Raw genomic sequence first — 15,565 nt, forward strand, 5'->3', positions numbered from 1 at the left:
GTAATTCAGATGACTTCTAGGCTGGCTGTTCCGTGAAAATGTTTGTGCTCCCTCCGGTGCTACCCAGCGTAAACGTCTACTCCATGGCTTACCCGGGGGAGGGTGTTCACAGAAGAACAGCTCAGTTGCGACAGCGATACAGCGGACCTCCTCAACCAACCTCAAGCTAGTGTCCCGCCTCCTTTGCTTATAAGCTGCATTGTGATTGGTGACAGCAGAGTTGAAGACCACTATTGGCGGCTGGAAATGTCAGTAAAATAGTTTAAGGAGTTTGGCTGGCTGGAAAGTCTGCAATGTAGGGGATGGGTTGACTGAAAGATCCGTACTCGCGACAAAGAAGCGTTTCTCGTGTTGGGAAGAGAATATAAAGACTTACGGGGTTTTTTTCGAGCTCTTTCCCTCGTTTTTGTGGGTAAAATCTTTACGAAAGTTGCCACTGACCGTTATCGTCAGTGTGTTTTATGAGAAGGGTTACTGTTTTGGCGGAGAAACTTTCTAAATAAGTGGCATCGAGCCAGGTAAGCAAATATAAATCGACTTCTGCTTTTGGTGTAAATTTTATATTTTTAACGTAATGTTAATGCACGTCTACTTCTAATATCGATAACGCTGCTGGGGTAGACTTGCAGTACTTTATAGGTTCTTAGTTATTCACGTTGGAGAAACCCCCTCTGCTCACAGTGATATATAATTTATTAAAGTGGTAATAACGTTTTTAAGTGTGTTACAGTTCTGCTCGTTTCTTGTAAAATGTATATTACAGACGTAATATTTAAGAGTTTTTGTGTTTGTGTGCTCTGTTTTTCTCGTCTACTCTCTAACGCCTCGTTTAATAATGGGAGTACATCTGATATGCTTTAAAAAGGGAAGGTGGGCTTTAACGGGATGCCCCTTTGGACCGAGGAAAATTCAGTTCAGTTCTTTCTGTTTTCTTTAAGCTGTCACGCCCATCACCATGCCATCAGTTGGACAGCACACCCACTACCTAGCCTTATGATTCAAGGCTTGCATTCAATAAATTAGGCTTTAATTGGGGACAGTGAGTTAGCAGATTATTAACTTTTGACGAGTTTTGAATATGGACGCACATCATAATCAATCAGTATTTTTTTTTTTTTTGCCTAATAACACATGTAGTTGTACTATTGTTTTCATCCACTGCCAGTGAAGGTTGACATGCTTACTGTTTCTCGTTGTTGTCTCAAGGAAGTGCTTCCTGGAATATCATAGGTATGAGTTTTAATGAATGGCACTTTGCTTGGCACTGTTTGTGCCACTTACTTCCGAGCATAGGGCAGTGGACAAGCTGGGTAGACAGGTTTATTTATGATAACTAATTCTGAGTTGTGGATTTTAATTTGAGAGCTTTAGATTTAGTTTTAAAGCTCAGACATTGATAGAGGTGTGAAAAGAAAAGGAACACAAAATGTGTGAGACCTAAGCAAAATGTCTAAGTTATGCAACCAACAGATGAGTTGTTTAGACTTTATGGATTCCTTTCATCTGACATAAACAAGCTGCTTGTCTAAAGTTACTCTTGATTAAAAATAAAACACAACTATTTCTGTAACTGCACACGTATAATTCTGCAGAGATCTCACAGAAGGGCTTAGTAAATGTCAAAATAGTCCAGCCATTTCAGGAGAAACAGGATAAGTAGGTTACACAATAAACTTACAACTGTGCCTAAGGGTCATGGTTAACTTGAAATACTGTTTTATTGTTGTTGTTGTTGTTTATTGAGCTGATAAAGACTTGCCTATTCTTTGGTTTGATTCTCTCAGGGTTTTTACATGCCCAGAAATCTACACCATGGATGAATGCATCTTTTTCATATGATGTGGGAAGAGGAACATTGGTCATATGAAAAATGCAACATTTGTGGGACAGTTAATTATGTGCCTTCACTGCTTAAAATAGCAACACAATATTAGTGAGCGTTAGTGAGCATATTAGTGATTTTGTTTTTTGGGGGGTTTTACCGAAACTAGTGGCTTTCCTTGAACACTAATTTCAGTGAATGTTGGGAAATCCACTTTCTGTTGGTGTTTTAAAATGACGCTTTTGAGAAGGCACTCACCTCCATGTGTATGAATATGGAACCTATGTAGTGTTGATTTGAATAATGCTAATACCTTGACAGATGGAAATTCAGGTCCGTGTTTTAACCTGTTCAGACATGAACAGCATTATTTCGGTGCTATGCTTTGTCAGCAGGAGAAAATCTTTACATTTGGAAACAGAAAGTGAAGTTTTGTTTTTTGTCAAGTACATTTCTGTGTCAGCAGCTACCAAGCATGAAAGCTTTGTTAAACGTCTCTGCCTATATTTAAAGTCGAACTTTAGGTGTATTAGAGAACACAGTACACACATTCAGTGGAATGATGTTACTGCAACACTATCCAACATGTTATGTAAGGATTAAACAAAGGAAATGGCTTCCTTTTTGATTTATTGAATGTCTGGTTATTGTTAGTGTACAGTAGAAAATTCTTCAGGGAATGGTGTAACCTTTAGCTGAAAATGTGAGAAGGCTAGGAGAACCGCTCAAGTGGATCTGATGGAAAAGTTATAGTTACATAACCTAGATAAGAGTTATCTGATATCAGGTGATTGATTGAAAATAAATGAAACACTATTACTCAAATTGCAAAGTACAGAAAGCGCAGTGACATACCTTCGAGACAAAATTACCACCAAAGATCATTAACTCCTGTCTGCTCGGGGAGTTGACAGCTGTTCATGTTGGCCTAAATTTCTTGGTGGAGGCGTAGTGTTTCGGTGAACAGGAAGTGACTGTACTGAATAGGAAGCTTGTATGGGCCTGACATCGTTTTCAGAGAAAACTTGATATTTAGCTATTTCCCTACAGTTAATTTTTCCTGATTCTATCAGGAACTGTGGCAGTATGTATTATCAGTTTGTATTTTCATAGAATTTTTGGAGAATTTATGTTGTCTCACTCATATTTTTTATGTAGGCCAAAGGAGGTGAGTGTCAAGATGGCCCAGTGGAACCAGTTACAGCAGCTGGAGACCAGGTACCTGGAGCAACTCTACCACTTGTACAGTGACAGCTTCCCCATGGAGTTACGACAGTTTCTTGCGCCTTGGATTGAGAGTCAGGACTGGTAAGAAATAATTGTATTCTTTCACTTATTGTTGCATGTGTGTTGTTGCTGCCTGTGTTTGAGTAATTTCTGTAACTGTGAGACATCTGCTGCTGCCTATCTTGGCCAGGTCTCCCTTGAAAAAGAGGTTTTTAATCTCAATGGGATCTTCCTGGTTAAATAAAGGTTAATAAATAAATAAAAATTACATTTCTAGGCTCTGTTGTGAAATTACATTTTAATTCATGTAATTTTCTCTCCCTTTGGATTGGGAGATGGCCACTCATTATGATTTCCAAAATGTTTTTTGGCTTTAAAAATGTTTTTATTTATTCATTATCACCCTCTTCTTTCCTTATAACACCACCACAGGAATCGGGGCACTCTGATATAATGTGTCAGTATGCTTGTTAACCCGAGTACTCATTCTTGTGGCAAATGGGGATGAGTTTGACCTTAATGTATGAGGAAAAATTAGAAATGAGCACATACTGATCACTTTACCTGTCGTTTACAAGGGCTTACGCTGCCAATAAGGAGTCACATGCTACACTGGTGTTCCACAACCTCTTGGGAGAAATAGATCAGCAGTACAGCCGTTTCCTGCAGGAGAACAACGTGCTCTACCAGCATAACCTCCGCAGGATTAAACAGCATCTGCAGAGCAAGTACTTGGAGAAACCGATGGATATTGCTCGCATTGTTGCCCGCTGTTTGTGGGAAGAACAGAGGCTGCTGCAGACTGCCACCTCTGCTACACAGGTTCATACAGCAATATTGACCTAGCTTCAGACTTTATGGTGTATATAGTTAGTACAATGGCTCTACGTAGTATATTTTTTATTCTCTTGCAGGATGGCCAGGCAGCCCATCCCACTGGAACAGTAGTGACAGAGAAGCAGCAGATACTGGAGCACAATCTTCAAGACATCAGGAAGCGGGTCCAGGTTAGTTCTCATTAAAGAGTCACTTACTGCATATTTACGTAATTGGTCTTTCTTGGCATAAATGTATGTACATTATCACCCATTTCTCCACAGGATATGGAACAGAAGATGAAAATGCTTGAAAACTTGCAAGATGACTTTGATTTCAATTACAAGACCCTAAAAAGCCAAGGAGGTATAATTACCTTATTATGTTTTTGATGTAATTTTCTTAGCTGTGTTGCCTGTATTAACAGCTAAAAGTTAATTTAACGGTGACCTGTTCACCTTCTTCCCAGAGTTGTCCCAGGATCTAAATGGAAATAGCCAGGCAGCTGCAACGAGGCAGAAGATGGCCCAGCTCGAGCAGATGCTGAGCGCCCTGGATCAGCTCAGGAGGGTGGGTTTTTAAACTTTATTGATTTTAAGCATGTGTTATGTCAAGTGCTTTAGGTAACATCTATAAAACAAGGATATTCGAAACACATTATAATGCCTTATAAAGGGAAACCTTTGTATTTGTACATTTCAGGGCGTGCAAAAATGTATAAAGAGGCATTTTAGGAAGTAATTAGATCGAAATGAAACAACACCTCTGGACTTAAGCTGGCACACCCAGTTTAAGTTTGCTGGCTAGCACAAAAAGCAATAGATGTGGCATTGCATCTGTGAAACCAAATGTCCCTTAGTTGTGCATGCTGCACATATGTTGACCATTAAATTTTGCCAGACAGCAGTGTACTGAACAAGCAACTACTGCTAGTTACATTCATCAATGGTGAAAATAGAAATTTGGCTAAAAATTATAAATGCAAGATTGATAAATCAGAATCAGAATCAGAATACTTTATTGATCCCTGGGGGAAATTATTTTTTGTTACAGTGCTCCATTTTAAACCAACATTAAGACAAGACAGACAATACGCTAACTAAGAATAGTACAATATATACATATATATACATACATACATACATAAGTCACTTATAAATAAATAGTTGGAAACATCTAAATGTTTAGCTGAATGATAGTAAAGAATAATCTTGGTCTTAAACCTGAATATTAACACAGCCATTGTTTGAATCTTTAACAGTGGTACAAAGTTTGGACCACAGATGGATTATAACTCTTTATGCCAATGTTTAATGTGTGCTGTGTTTGCTTTGTTATAGCAAATTGTTACGGAGATGGGAGGCTTGTTGACTGCCATGGACTATGTACAGAAGAACCTGACAGATGAAGAACTGGCTGACTGGAAGAGGAGACAGCAGATTGCTTGTATTGGAGGCCCTCCAAACATCTGTCTCGATCGCCTTGAAACTTGGTAAACTTGGAAACTGGTGCAGAGATTAATCATTGACTGTCTATTATTAGATATGTTCACAGTAGGTTTCACATCATAAATTAATGATTCTGGCCAAGTGACTGTGGACTTTGGTCTCTGCTCTTCTTACTCCCTTCATATAGACAAGTGTCTGATTTGCAATTTGTATTATTACTTTAATCAGGATTACATCCTTGGCTGAGTCCCAGCTCCAAATTCGTCAGCAAATCAAGAAGCTGGAAGAGCTCCAACAGAAGGTGTCCTACAAAGGAGACCCCATCATTCAGCACCGGCCCGCACTTGAGGAGAAAATTGTGGACTTGTTCAGAAACCTAATGAAGAGGTACATTTGATGTTTATCTACTTAGATTTTTGTCTTAACTTGATCTGCATGGATTTAAGTTATTGACTTGTTTAAGGCTTCCCATAGTCTCTCACAGTTTTTATATTGTAAATGTGAAATTTCAGAAACATTTAAAATTACTACTTAGGGAACTTATACCTTTAACACTGCTCATCATGTATTGATGTGATGCTTTTGTGTCATAGTGCTTTTGTGGTTGAAAGACAGCCTTGCATGCCCATGCATCCGGACAGACCTCTGGTTATCAAAACAGGCGTGCAGTTCACAAATAAAGTCAGGTGAGAATCAGGATTACAACACCGGATTGTACATTTTTATACTTGGGATTATACATTTTATTGCAACATTTTTTGTGTCCTGTATAACGGGAAGTGGAACAGTCATTTTAATGAGTGGATGAATTTGTTCTGTCTTGTCTCTTTTCTCAAAATTTTAAAGGTTACTGGTAAAGTTTCCTGAGCTCAATTACCAGCTGAAAATTAAAGTTTGCATTGATAAGTGAGTTTATTTATATATTTTTATCATCCAACATTTCTGTTAAGTTTTGATCACTTGGATAGAAAGACAAAGCAAATGTACTGCTTTACTCATTGCATCTCTATTTTTCAGGGAATCTGGTGATGTGGCTGCAATTCGAGGGTAAGACTTTAAAAACAAACTTTCAAACCTCAGAGCTTTTAATGTGTAGTATTTTAGAAAAGGTTCTTATTTTGTGCTCTACTATGATTTTACTAGATCACGAAAGTTTAACATCCTCGGTACTAACACAAAAGTTATGAACATGGAGGAGTCCAACAATGGTAGCCTGTCAGCAGAGTTTAAACACTTGGTGAGTCAAACGTTTTACCGGTTGAAAGCTATGAAGTAATCTGATAAAGGCCTTCTGCGGAGCACTGACTTCCTGTTTGTTGCAGACCCTGCGAGAACAAAGGTGTGGTAATGGTGGACGGACCAATAGCGACGTAAGTCCTATTTCTTGTTGGACTTGTGTAATGTAGTGAACAATCCGCTCGTTACAGAATCTTAACTGTATTTAGCATGTGAAAAATTCTGCTTTAACCTGTAATTAACAGGCCTCTTTATCTCGTATACATATAGTTTTATAAAGAGATTTAAGTAGGTTGTTTTTTGTTTTCTAGGCCTCTCTGATTGTCACTGAGGAACTGCATCTTATCACGTTTGAAACAGAGGTCTATCACCAGGGCCTGAAGATAGATCTGGAGGTGAGTACTGCCACTGTGTGTCATGAAATGGAGCATATTTCTGCTTTCGTTATTAACCCAAGCAACACTAATAATCCGCAAAATTCGAAACACTCCCGAAGCACAATGCAGTTTCGTTATATGACACCCAATACAAAGTTAGTCACCAGACAAGTTAGTCATTTATGAAGTCGTCCGCCTCCAGTCACCTTCATCAACACTGCTTCTACAGGGACTGATTCTGAAAACACAAAATTTCTTCTGTTTGCCCTTTTTTTGACCTGCCCACAGTTAATGGCAGGGTCACTGGCACTGAAGATTTACGCTGATGCAAATGGTGATTTGTTAGAGAATCATAATATTTGAATTTGCAGCTCCTTTAGTAATGCGTTAATCCTAATTTAAAATTAAATTAACTTTTAAGTCTATTTTTTTTTTTAATAGCTAATAAAATATATGACAAACAATATCATGTATAAATAACATTTGGATGATGGATGTTGTTTTTTTTGTTACACACACCATGTTTTTGCAGACCCATTCCCTGCCTGTGGTAGTTATATCAAACATCTGCCAGATGCCAAATGCCTGGGCTTCAATCCTGTGGTACAACATGCTCACTAACCACCCAAAGGTAAGACAGCACCCTCTGGTGGAAAGGGACTAAACTCTGCATGAGGTGGATCTTAACTCAATGGAGTTGAAGATCTGTTTGAGTAGAAAGTAGGAAATGTGTATGTTTTCATAACATTTTGCCTTGGTGGTTCTTTGCACAGAACGTGAACTTCTTCACCAAACCTCCAGTGGGGACATGGGACCAGGTGGCTGAGGTGTTGAGCTGGCAGTTCTCTTCCACCACCAAGAGAGGCCTGACCATTGAACAGCTCACCACATTGGCTGAGAAATTACTAGGTTTGATGACAAGCCCTAAAATATCAAAGTCTTTTTAGTTTTTCACGATTCTTTATGAATCTGATTTAATTCTTTAATTATCTATATAGGACCATGCGTCAACTACTCTGGATGCCAAATCACCTGGGCCAAGTTCTGCAAGGTACTACAACAAATGGCACTAAATTGTTCAGCATTATTGTTAGTGATATTTTATTGTTTTGTATGAGTTTTTTTTTTTCTTTCTTCCACTTCACAGGAAAACATGGCAGGCAAAGGCTTCTCCTTCTGGGTGTGGCTTGACAACATTATTGACCTGGTGAAAAAGTACATTCTTGCACTGTGGAATGAAGGGTGAGAGGTCATGCTTTGTTTACAGTCAAGCCTTTTACCTTCCTTTCATATTAGAAAATTTCTTGACATGGAAGAGACTTTCTTTTAGCCGTAAAGCCTGAACCATGAAATAATTGCCAGAAAATTCAAAATGTTTGATACTGGAGTGTATCATTTAACCTTATGACACATTTAAACAAAAATATTAATTATAAATTAGTGCATACATGTTTTAATTGGTATCTTTTTTTAATATAGCTGGTGTTTTTGTGCAATTTATTTAGGTTTTTCTGACAAAAAGAAATCTGAAAAACTCATGTTTTAAATATTACAAACTTGGTGTTACAGGGTTAAGAGTATTTTCATTTCTTCATATGTCTACAGGTATATCATGGGTTTTATCAGTAAGGAGAGAGAGAGAGCTATTCTGAGTCCAAAACCTCCCGGTACCTTTCTGCTGCGCTTCAGCGAGAGCAGCAAGGAGGGGGGCATCACCTTTACATGGGTAGAGAAAGACATCAGTGGTGAGTATTTCAGAACTTCATGCTGTTTTGATGATCTTTTTTTTTTTCATGTGCTCTTTTTGTTGTGATGTTGAACTTTTTTGTGTTTATATAGGAAAGACCCAGATCCAGTCAGTGGAGCCTTACACCAAGCAGCAGCTCAACAGCATGTCGTTTGCTGACATCATCATGGGCTACAAGATTATGGATGCCACCAATATCCTGGTTTCACCTCTTGTCTACCTATATCCTGAGATTCCCAAAGAGGAAGCCTTTGGGAAATACTGCAGGCCAGAAGCAGCTCCTGAAGCCGAGATGGGAGGAGACTCAACGAGCAGTAAGTTACTGCCTTGTTCTTCATAGTCTTTATTTAGTTAAAAAGAAACTCAAACATATTGCTCAGTATGTTTATAACAGCATTGCAAGTGTTTTTTAGGTTTTTTTTTTATTTGTTTTATTTTTAATAGTACTCATTATTTTCTCCAATTTTTTTCCCTAACAGCTATTCAGCCTTATTTGAAGACAAAGTTCATCTGCGTTACCCCGTAAGTATCTTCCACTCCCTTCTTCCGTATCTCAGAATGATAATATTTACAGGATGGTCGCATGCCAAACAGTGGCCAACGCTTATATTAGTTCTTTGTACTTCCTGTTGATGTTTTCTTTTGTGAAGACTGAGTGTTCCTGATTAAGACACAGATTCAGACTGTTTCATGTGGCAAATGTTAATCAAATGTTCAGGAAAAAAAAAAAACATAGAGGTTTTAACTCTCAGTGTGAGGAGGAGGAAGGAGGAATCATAATGTTCAGGAAAAGGGTTGTGAACCCAGGTATTAGATTCTGTAGGGAACTGGCTTAGACTGACTTTGTACATGGGCCATCTGGCTGTGTATTCACTGAGCACATGTGAAAGTAATTTATTTTCATTTTCGACATGCGAATAGCCATGTCTCACACTTTCTGTACGCCATCATCTGACTCACTGGCCATTTCCAAATATTTAGTATGGATTTTTCTCTTATCATATATAGGGATGGGTACCAAAATATGGTATTAAATGGGCACCAGTGCTGAGCGTAAAGTATCAACAACCTGTAATGTTGTCAGTTCTTCTCTCTGGAGAGATTATCATGTGTTGTAGTCCCAAGCGAGAAGAGAGCTCTCTTCCTTGGAATCTATAAATGAAGGGCAGGGGAAGCCCCAGAACTGTGCACACACATCCACAGATAGAGTATTAGTGATGGGGGTGGGAAATGTAAGCATTCGTTTTCACTAGAAATGATATGGAAAGTGCTCATTACCGTAAGTACAAGAAAGCAGATATGCCAATACATCAGCAGCAAAGAGCTCACATATAGAGTTCATTATAACTCAGTATAGAATAATGGAGAAGTTGTAAAAAGGAACCACAACCCAGCTAACTGTGTAATCGTAGATTTGTTTATTAATATTAATCTCAAATGGTTAGGGTTTAGAGGATTCGCTTCAAAGAGGTGTTCACTGTACTGATAACAGTGGGGCAAAATCTAAACAATACCCATCCCTAATCACAACTGATGTTGCTGTTTATTAGACCATATTTAGACCTCAAAATATACATTAAAGTCTTAAGGATGAACGAAAGGAAGCACAAAGAAGCATTTTAAACTTCTAAATTTGTAATTCTACCAGTTAGCAGGGAAACAACATGAATGGAATTCCCATTTTAGAATTTTTGGTATTCACGATTAATATTTATTGACGATCATCAAATCTTTCCTGAATGTCTGAGATGAGCACAAATGAGAAAGGCAGAGGAGTTGGACGTTAGCTGCAGGTGAGTTTTATAGAGTGAGGTTGACTGACACGAGGGGAATGTAGAAACGGGTCATCCGCCTTGTATTAGTAGGTTTGATGGTGAGGTTTGCTCAGTGAGATCCTGACCTGTCTCCGTAGGTGTCCCTCCGTCTTCATGGACTTGCCGGACAGTGAACTGCTTGGGAACGGATTCCCAGGGTAGGCCACTCGGGGGGAGTTGGCATGTAGGGCTGTGTGTGCATTTTGTCACTTTGTGTGTTTGATGGGTAGTAATTTCACCTACATAATTCCTATTTTTGAGTCCAACATACAGACATTGTTCCTAGTTCTAATACAAAAGTAGCTCCCTGCCTTTCATTAGTCTTTCACTTATTTCACCCCATACTCTTGTTTCCTGCAGGCATTTCTTTATCATTCCTCATCCACATTATTTTGTGGGGCTTAAACGGTCCGAATTAGATGTCATAATAGTTTGAGTGACAAGTGATTCAAATAATATAAAAAGGTAAAACATTCAAAATCAGTTCCATGATAAAATGGACAAGGCTGAAGTGAGTTTGGTGGGAGAAAAAAGACAAAAAGGGGACTTTGTTTTTTGTGAAGCCTTAACAAAAGACTCTGGCCTGTTCGATCCACTTGATCCTTAGTTGTCATTAACATCCGTTCAGTTTGCCTTCTGTTCAGTTGAGCACAGTACTGCCTGATTTAAAGCAAAAAAAAAAAAATGCATTTAATGACCTATGCTGTTTATATACATTTAAAAACAAAATCCCTTGCCCTGCTCTTTTGCAGTGATTGTGTGCACAGGCAATGCTAAATCATCTGCCAGAGTGAGATGAGACAGGAGTGACTTATTTACTCAATAACCAATCTTTTGTTTATCAAAGCAGAATCACAGCTCCTTTTTTTAACTTCTGATAGCTGCATCACATTTCCTCATCACTTTTCTTACCACAGATAGTATTTCATATTTGATTTGTGTAGCCATCGCCAGGCATAGTACTTAATATTATGCTCTTTACTCTGTTTGTTTTTCACAGCACAAACTCTGGAAACACCAGTGACCTGTTCCCCATGTCACCCCGGACCCTTGACTCCCTGATGCACAACGAAGCAGAAGCTACTCCAGGGCATATGGGTGAGTCTACTTACATGTACTACAAACACACACATTTGTATTTGTACATTTCCAGGGCTTTACCTCCTCCCCCAAACACTTATTTATCTTTACAACCATGTGTCAGACCCTTTGAAAGGACTTGCCAAAATGTCTTTATGTTCAAAAGATGTTCTTACTATAAGACCTAATCGTTAAGCATAAATGTACTTCATTCGGCTGAAATATTAATTGCTTTATTCTTGTTTATTTATTTAATCTGCAGATTCACTCACTTTGGAAATGGATGTAGCATCGCCTATGTGAAAAGAGTCATCGAGTACTTCAGCCACTTCCTTCTTTGTTGGGTTTCATATTATGTTAGAGAATTTCTTGATTCATTTTTCTCTCCACACATAGTGTGCCTGTACAGTTTGTTTCTTTTTCTATGTAAAAAAATTTCTCACTTTCACACAATAGGGAAGGCAGTTGGTCTTGGAAGGTTTTCTTTTGAAACAGAATTGGCACTTACTCTTTTTTTTAATGGTTCTCCTTATAATTAATAGATCTTTTTTCTTTTTTTTTTCAAGTACATTAAACATTTAAGCACGAGTTATAGGTTGTTTACTTTTAGAAAAATTATGAATAATGTCTTCTTTTATTTGAATGACAAAATGTAATGAGAGTAATTGTTGTATAAGCTAGGCTTTTTCAGTGTCCCTGCCAAACGCAGCATGGTGTCGTTGTTTCACCCTATCTTGATTGTATAAAACGGTTTCTCTTTCATTATGCTTTTTACACAAATTGGAATATTTCTTGTATTTGTTTCAGCCAATCGAGGTGTGTAAAGAGACAAGAAATTTCTGACAATTGTGAAATTATTTTCATGTAAAGTTTTTTTTTCTCCTTTAGCATTGTGAGAAGTTATGAAATGCAGTTTTTGTCAGCTCACGGTTTGAAATGTTTCGTTTTAATATTGTACAATTTAAGCCACATGTTTCTTTGTCTTGTAGTGAAGGCTCCTATTAATGGTGCCAGAAAGACTAGCACAAGCAGCAATCCCTCTGTAGACCTTCACAACATGATTTTGCTTTGTGTAACTGTGATATTTTGGTGTCAGACCACAGGGTGCAATGCGTGGTGGGGTCATTAAGTATTTGGCGTGGTATTTTTAGTGGAATAGACAACTCAAAACTGCACCTGTTATTGCCACAGTGTAAATCTGCTGTCAGTTTGGCAGTTTTATCAGCAAGAGTTACAGAACTAGAAAACGGCGTTGTGCTCAAAATGTAAATAAACCATTTTAATGAATTACTCCTCAGCCAGTAGTGTTGTTTGTGTTTGAAGGAGGAATGCCAGTAAAACAGCCTACGCTGATCTATAAATGAGTGTAAGTTGTCCACAGTTGCTTTATAGTTCATGGAAAGCTCCTTCATTTCATTAAAGCACCATCTTAATTGCATAAGACTAATTGAGGAAGCCAGTAACAATGGATGGTGTCATTACCCTATTTTTACTTTTATTTATGTTTTATATTGCGTGTGAACAATGCTTCAGACAGGTGTTTAATATCCTGGAGAAGTGCTGCAGGTATCTCTGTAGCTGATATTTTTATGCTTAACCTTCACCAACTCCTTTTTACACATCACACACCTGCCTGAACTAAAATAACACTTACACTTGAGAAGTCCACACAGTTATTGTGCCAAAAATGAAGCACTTGGCACTTTGTCCTTGCTGAAACATCAGAGGTTTTCTAAAAAAGATCATAAAGAAAGGTTGGCGCTAAAAACAGTCAAGTAATATAACCATAGACTTGAAAGGATACTTTTCACTTTGATCTGTCCAATAAAGTCAGATCAGTTCTGCAACTCCAATTCCAAAAACATTGGGTTGCTGTGTAAATTGTAAGTAACAATTCAATCTTTTAAAGTCATTTTATTCACAGTAGAATATATAAAACATCACTTTTTTCACTTGGTGAAACATCTGGACACAGGCCATTTCAGCACCTACAAACACCTAGAAATATGTAAGGCTTTCTCTAAAAACCAGTGTCTGGATGGGAACGTATGTTGCTTTAAAACCCGTCTATACCTTTTACTCCGCTACCATCAAAACTGTATCCTTTTGGACTGAGCGCTGATAAAAAACAAGATGATCCTTCTCCTCAAGTATATGACGTTCTTTTCCAAAAACAATTCCAGATTTTGATTTATCTGACCACAGAGCAATTTTCCACTTTGTCTCAGTCTATTTTAAATTAGACTTCGTCCCAAAAAGATGGATGTTGTGGTGAACTGTGTTCACAGACAATGATTTCTGGACTTATTCCAGTGATTACAACACAGAATTTTGTCTGTTTTTATTGCAGTACTGCCTGAGGGCCTGAAGATCAGAGGGATCCAAAACTGAATCTGGTATGCAAATTTATCCAGATTCTTGCAATCTTATGAAGATATTAAAAGTATTCACAATTTCACATCCAGGGAAATTATTCTGAAATTGACAATTTCAAAAATTGTTTGACGCTCTTTTCTGCAGATTTGTACACCTCTTCCCGTCTTTGCTTCTGAGGCATTCTGCCTTTCTATGATGCTCTTTTCAAAGCTTACTTATCTGTTGCTAAATAACCTAATATATACCGGCGCCTCAAGACAGGCTGTGTAAAGATGCTCCTGAGACAGTCCAGCACATAAAAGCAGGGTGCAAGATGCTAGCAGGCGGGGCATACATGGAACCCCAAAGCAATGTGGCTGTCATAGTATACAAAAATATCTGTGCCGAGTATGGCCTGGAAGTCCCGAAGTCGAAATGGGAGACGCCCCCGAGGGTGCATAAGCGAGTTATTTATATATATATATATATATATATATGTAGATATATATATATATATGTAGATAGATATGGAGACACACAGCAACGTGAGCAACACGACAACAAGCAGAGCAAGGCGGAGGACATAATTACGCAGAGGATAAGGAAAGAATGGAAAACAGGAGGGGACACAGCTGGAAGTAATCAGACACAATGAGCGAGGGAGGAAGCGAAACTGAACTCACTGAACACAGGATGAGAGACTGTCAAAATAAAACAGGAAACACACTGAATTACAGAGTAAGAGACAAGGGCTTGACACTGGGACCGAGGGAGAAACAGGCATGGGTACAAGACAGACTGAAGAGACAGAAAGGGCAAGAGACATGACGGGCTGGGGAGAACACAGACGGGACAACCAGAGCACAAAAGGGAACAGACTCAATGAGCAAGAACCTAAAAACTAGAAATGCAAATGACTAAACTAGGAAGAGCGAGGAAACAGAACCACGAATAACACTAAATCAAAGAATATGAATTAAACCAAAAAACACATAAACACTGGGTCACAGACCCATGACCATGACAGATTCAGAAATACTGATAGTTTAGTGTTTTGTAAAGGTTTGTTCTGTAATTAAACTTTAGGTTTTTTAATCATGAACTAAACTGCTTGTAATAAGTTTACTGGGGCACTTACAAAGACGTATATGCTGCATCGACTGGGTAAGCTATAAAAGCAATCTTGAAGGACTGAAGGAATGTGGAGTACACACAGATGTGTGTAATAAAAAAGCAGGCGTTAGTAACTGCTGACTTCCACTGAATTGTGTGTGTTTCACTGTACTACTATTGTGTGTATTGGTTGTAGGTCAGAGTTTTCTAACTTGGGACATTTCAAGAGAACAGAGTTCAATCTTATTATAATTACTAACAAATATGATTTCTCTCTACCTTGGTAAGCATATTTCTGCTGTGAAAATGAAAGAGACCCTTCATTATAGAATTGTGTATTGTTTTTAGTTTTCTTATTGCTGTACACACTCACTGGCCACCTTGTTATGTACACCTGTTCAGCTGCTCGTTAATGCAAGTATCTAATCAGCTCATCAGATGGTAGCAACTTAGTCTATTTAGGCAGATATACATGATCAAGATGACCTACTAAAGTTAAGTTAGTTAATCAAGCGTAAGATTGGGGAAGG

At 38.2% G+C, this 15,565-nt stretch overlaps 1 protein-coding gene across 2 annotated transcripts; it reads left to right on the plus strand.

Annotated features, from left to right (window-relative positions):
• The first annotated feature begins 264 nt into the window (after window positions 1–264).
• stat3 (signal transducer and activator of transcription 3 (acute-phase response factor)) lies at window positions 265–12,864 on the plus strand. 2 transcript variants are annotated; one of them, XM_085454710.1, is made up of 24 exons: window positions 265–518; window positions 2,981–3,130; window positions 3,628–3,871; window positions 3,964–4,056; window positions 4,150–4,231; window positions 4,335–4,435; window positions 5,206–5,357; window positions 5,542–5,700; window positions 5,907–5,999; window positions 6,160–6,219; window positions 6,331–6,360; window positions 6,457–6,550; window positions 6,636–6,683; window positions 6,861–6,944; window positions 7,459–7,557; window positions 7,700–7,835; window positions 7,925–7,977; window positions 8,074–8,168; window positions 8,532–8,671; window positions 8,766–8,987; window positions 9,153–9,195; window positions 10,586–10,645; window positions 11,488–11,585; window positions 11,830–12,864. In XM_085454710.1, the coding sequence occupies exons 2-24, from the start codon at window positions 3,003–3,005 to the stop codon at window positions 11,868–11,870; spliced, it is 2,355 nt and encodes a 784-aa protein (XP_085310836.1). In that variant the 5' UTR covers window positions 265–518; window positions 2,981–3,002; the 3' UTR covers window positions 11,871–12,864. The 2 variants fall into 2 exon arrangements, with proteins under 2 accessions (XP_085310836.1, XP_085310837.1); XM_085454711.1 differs by lacking the exon at window positions 10,586–10,645.
• Window positions 12,865–15,565: the final 2,701 nt, after the last annotated feature.

Source organism: Copadichromis virginalis, linkage group LG4 (genome assembly GCF_057382275.1).
Source record: "Copadichromis virginalis isolate Kocher_CV1m ecotype Utaka linkage group LG4, C_Virginalis_male_GT1.1, whole genome shotgun sequence".
Classification (NCBI taxonomy): domain Eukaryota; kingdom Metazoa; phylum Chordata; class Actinopteri; order Cichliformes; family Cichlidae; genus Copadichromis; species Copadichromis virginalis.

Coding starts and splice junctions, on each gene's coding strand:
- stat3 (XM_085454710.1), top strand. CDS start 3,003: ATGGCCCAGTGGAACCAGTTACAGCAGCTGGAGACCAGGTACCTGGAG. Junction 3,131..3,627: donor TGGATTGAGAGTCAGGACTG/GTAAGAAATAAT, acceptor GTCGTTTACAAG/GGCTTACGCTGCCAATAAGG. Junction 7,836..7,924: donor ATTGGCTGAGAAATTACTAG/GTTTGATGACAA, acceptor TTATCTATATAG/GACCATGCGTCAACTACTCT.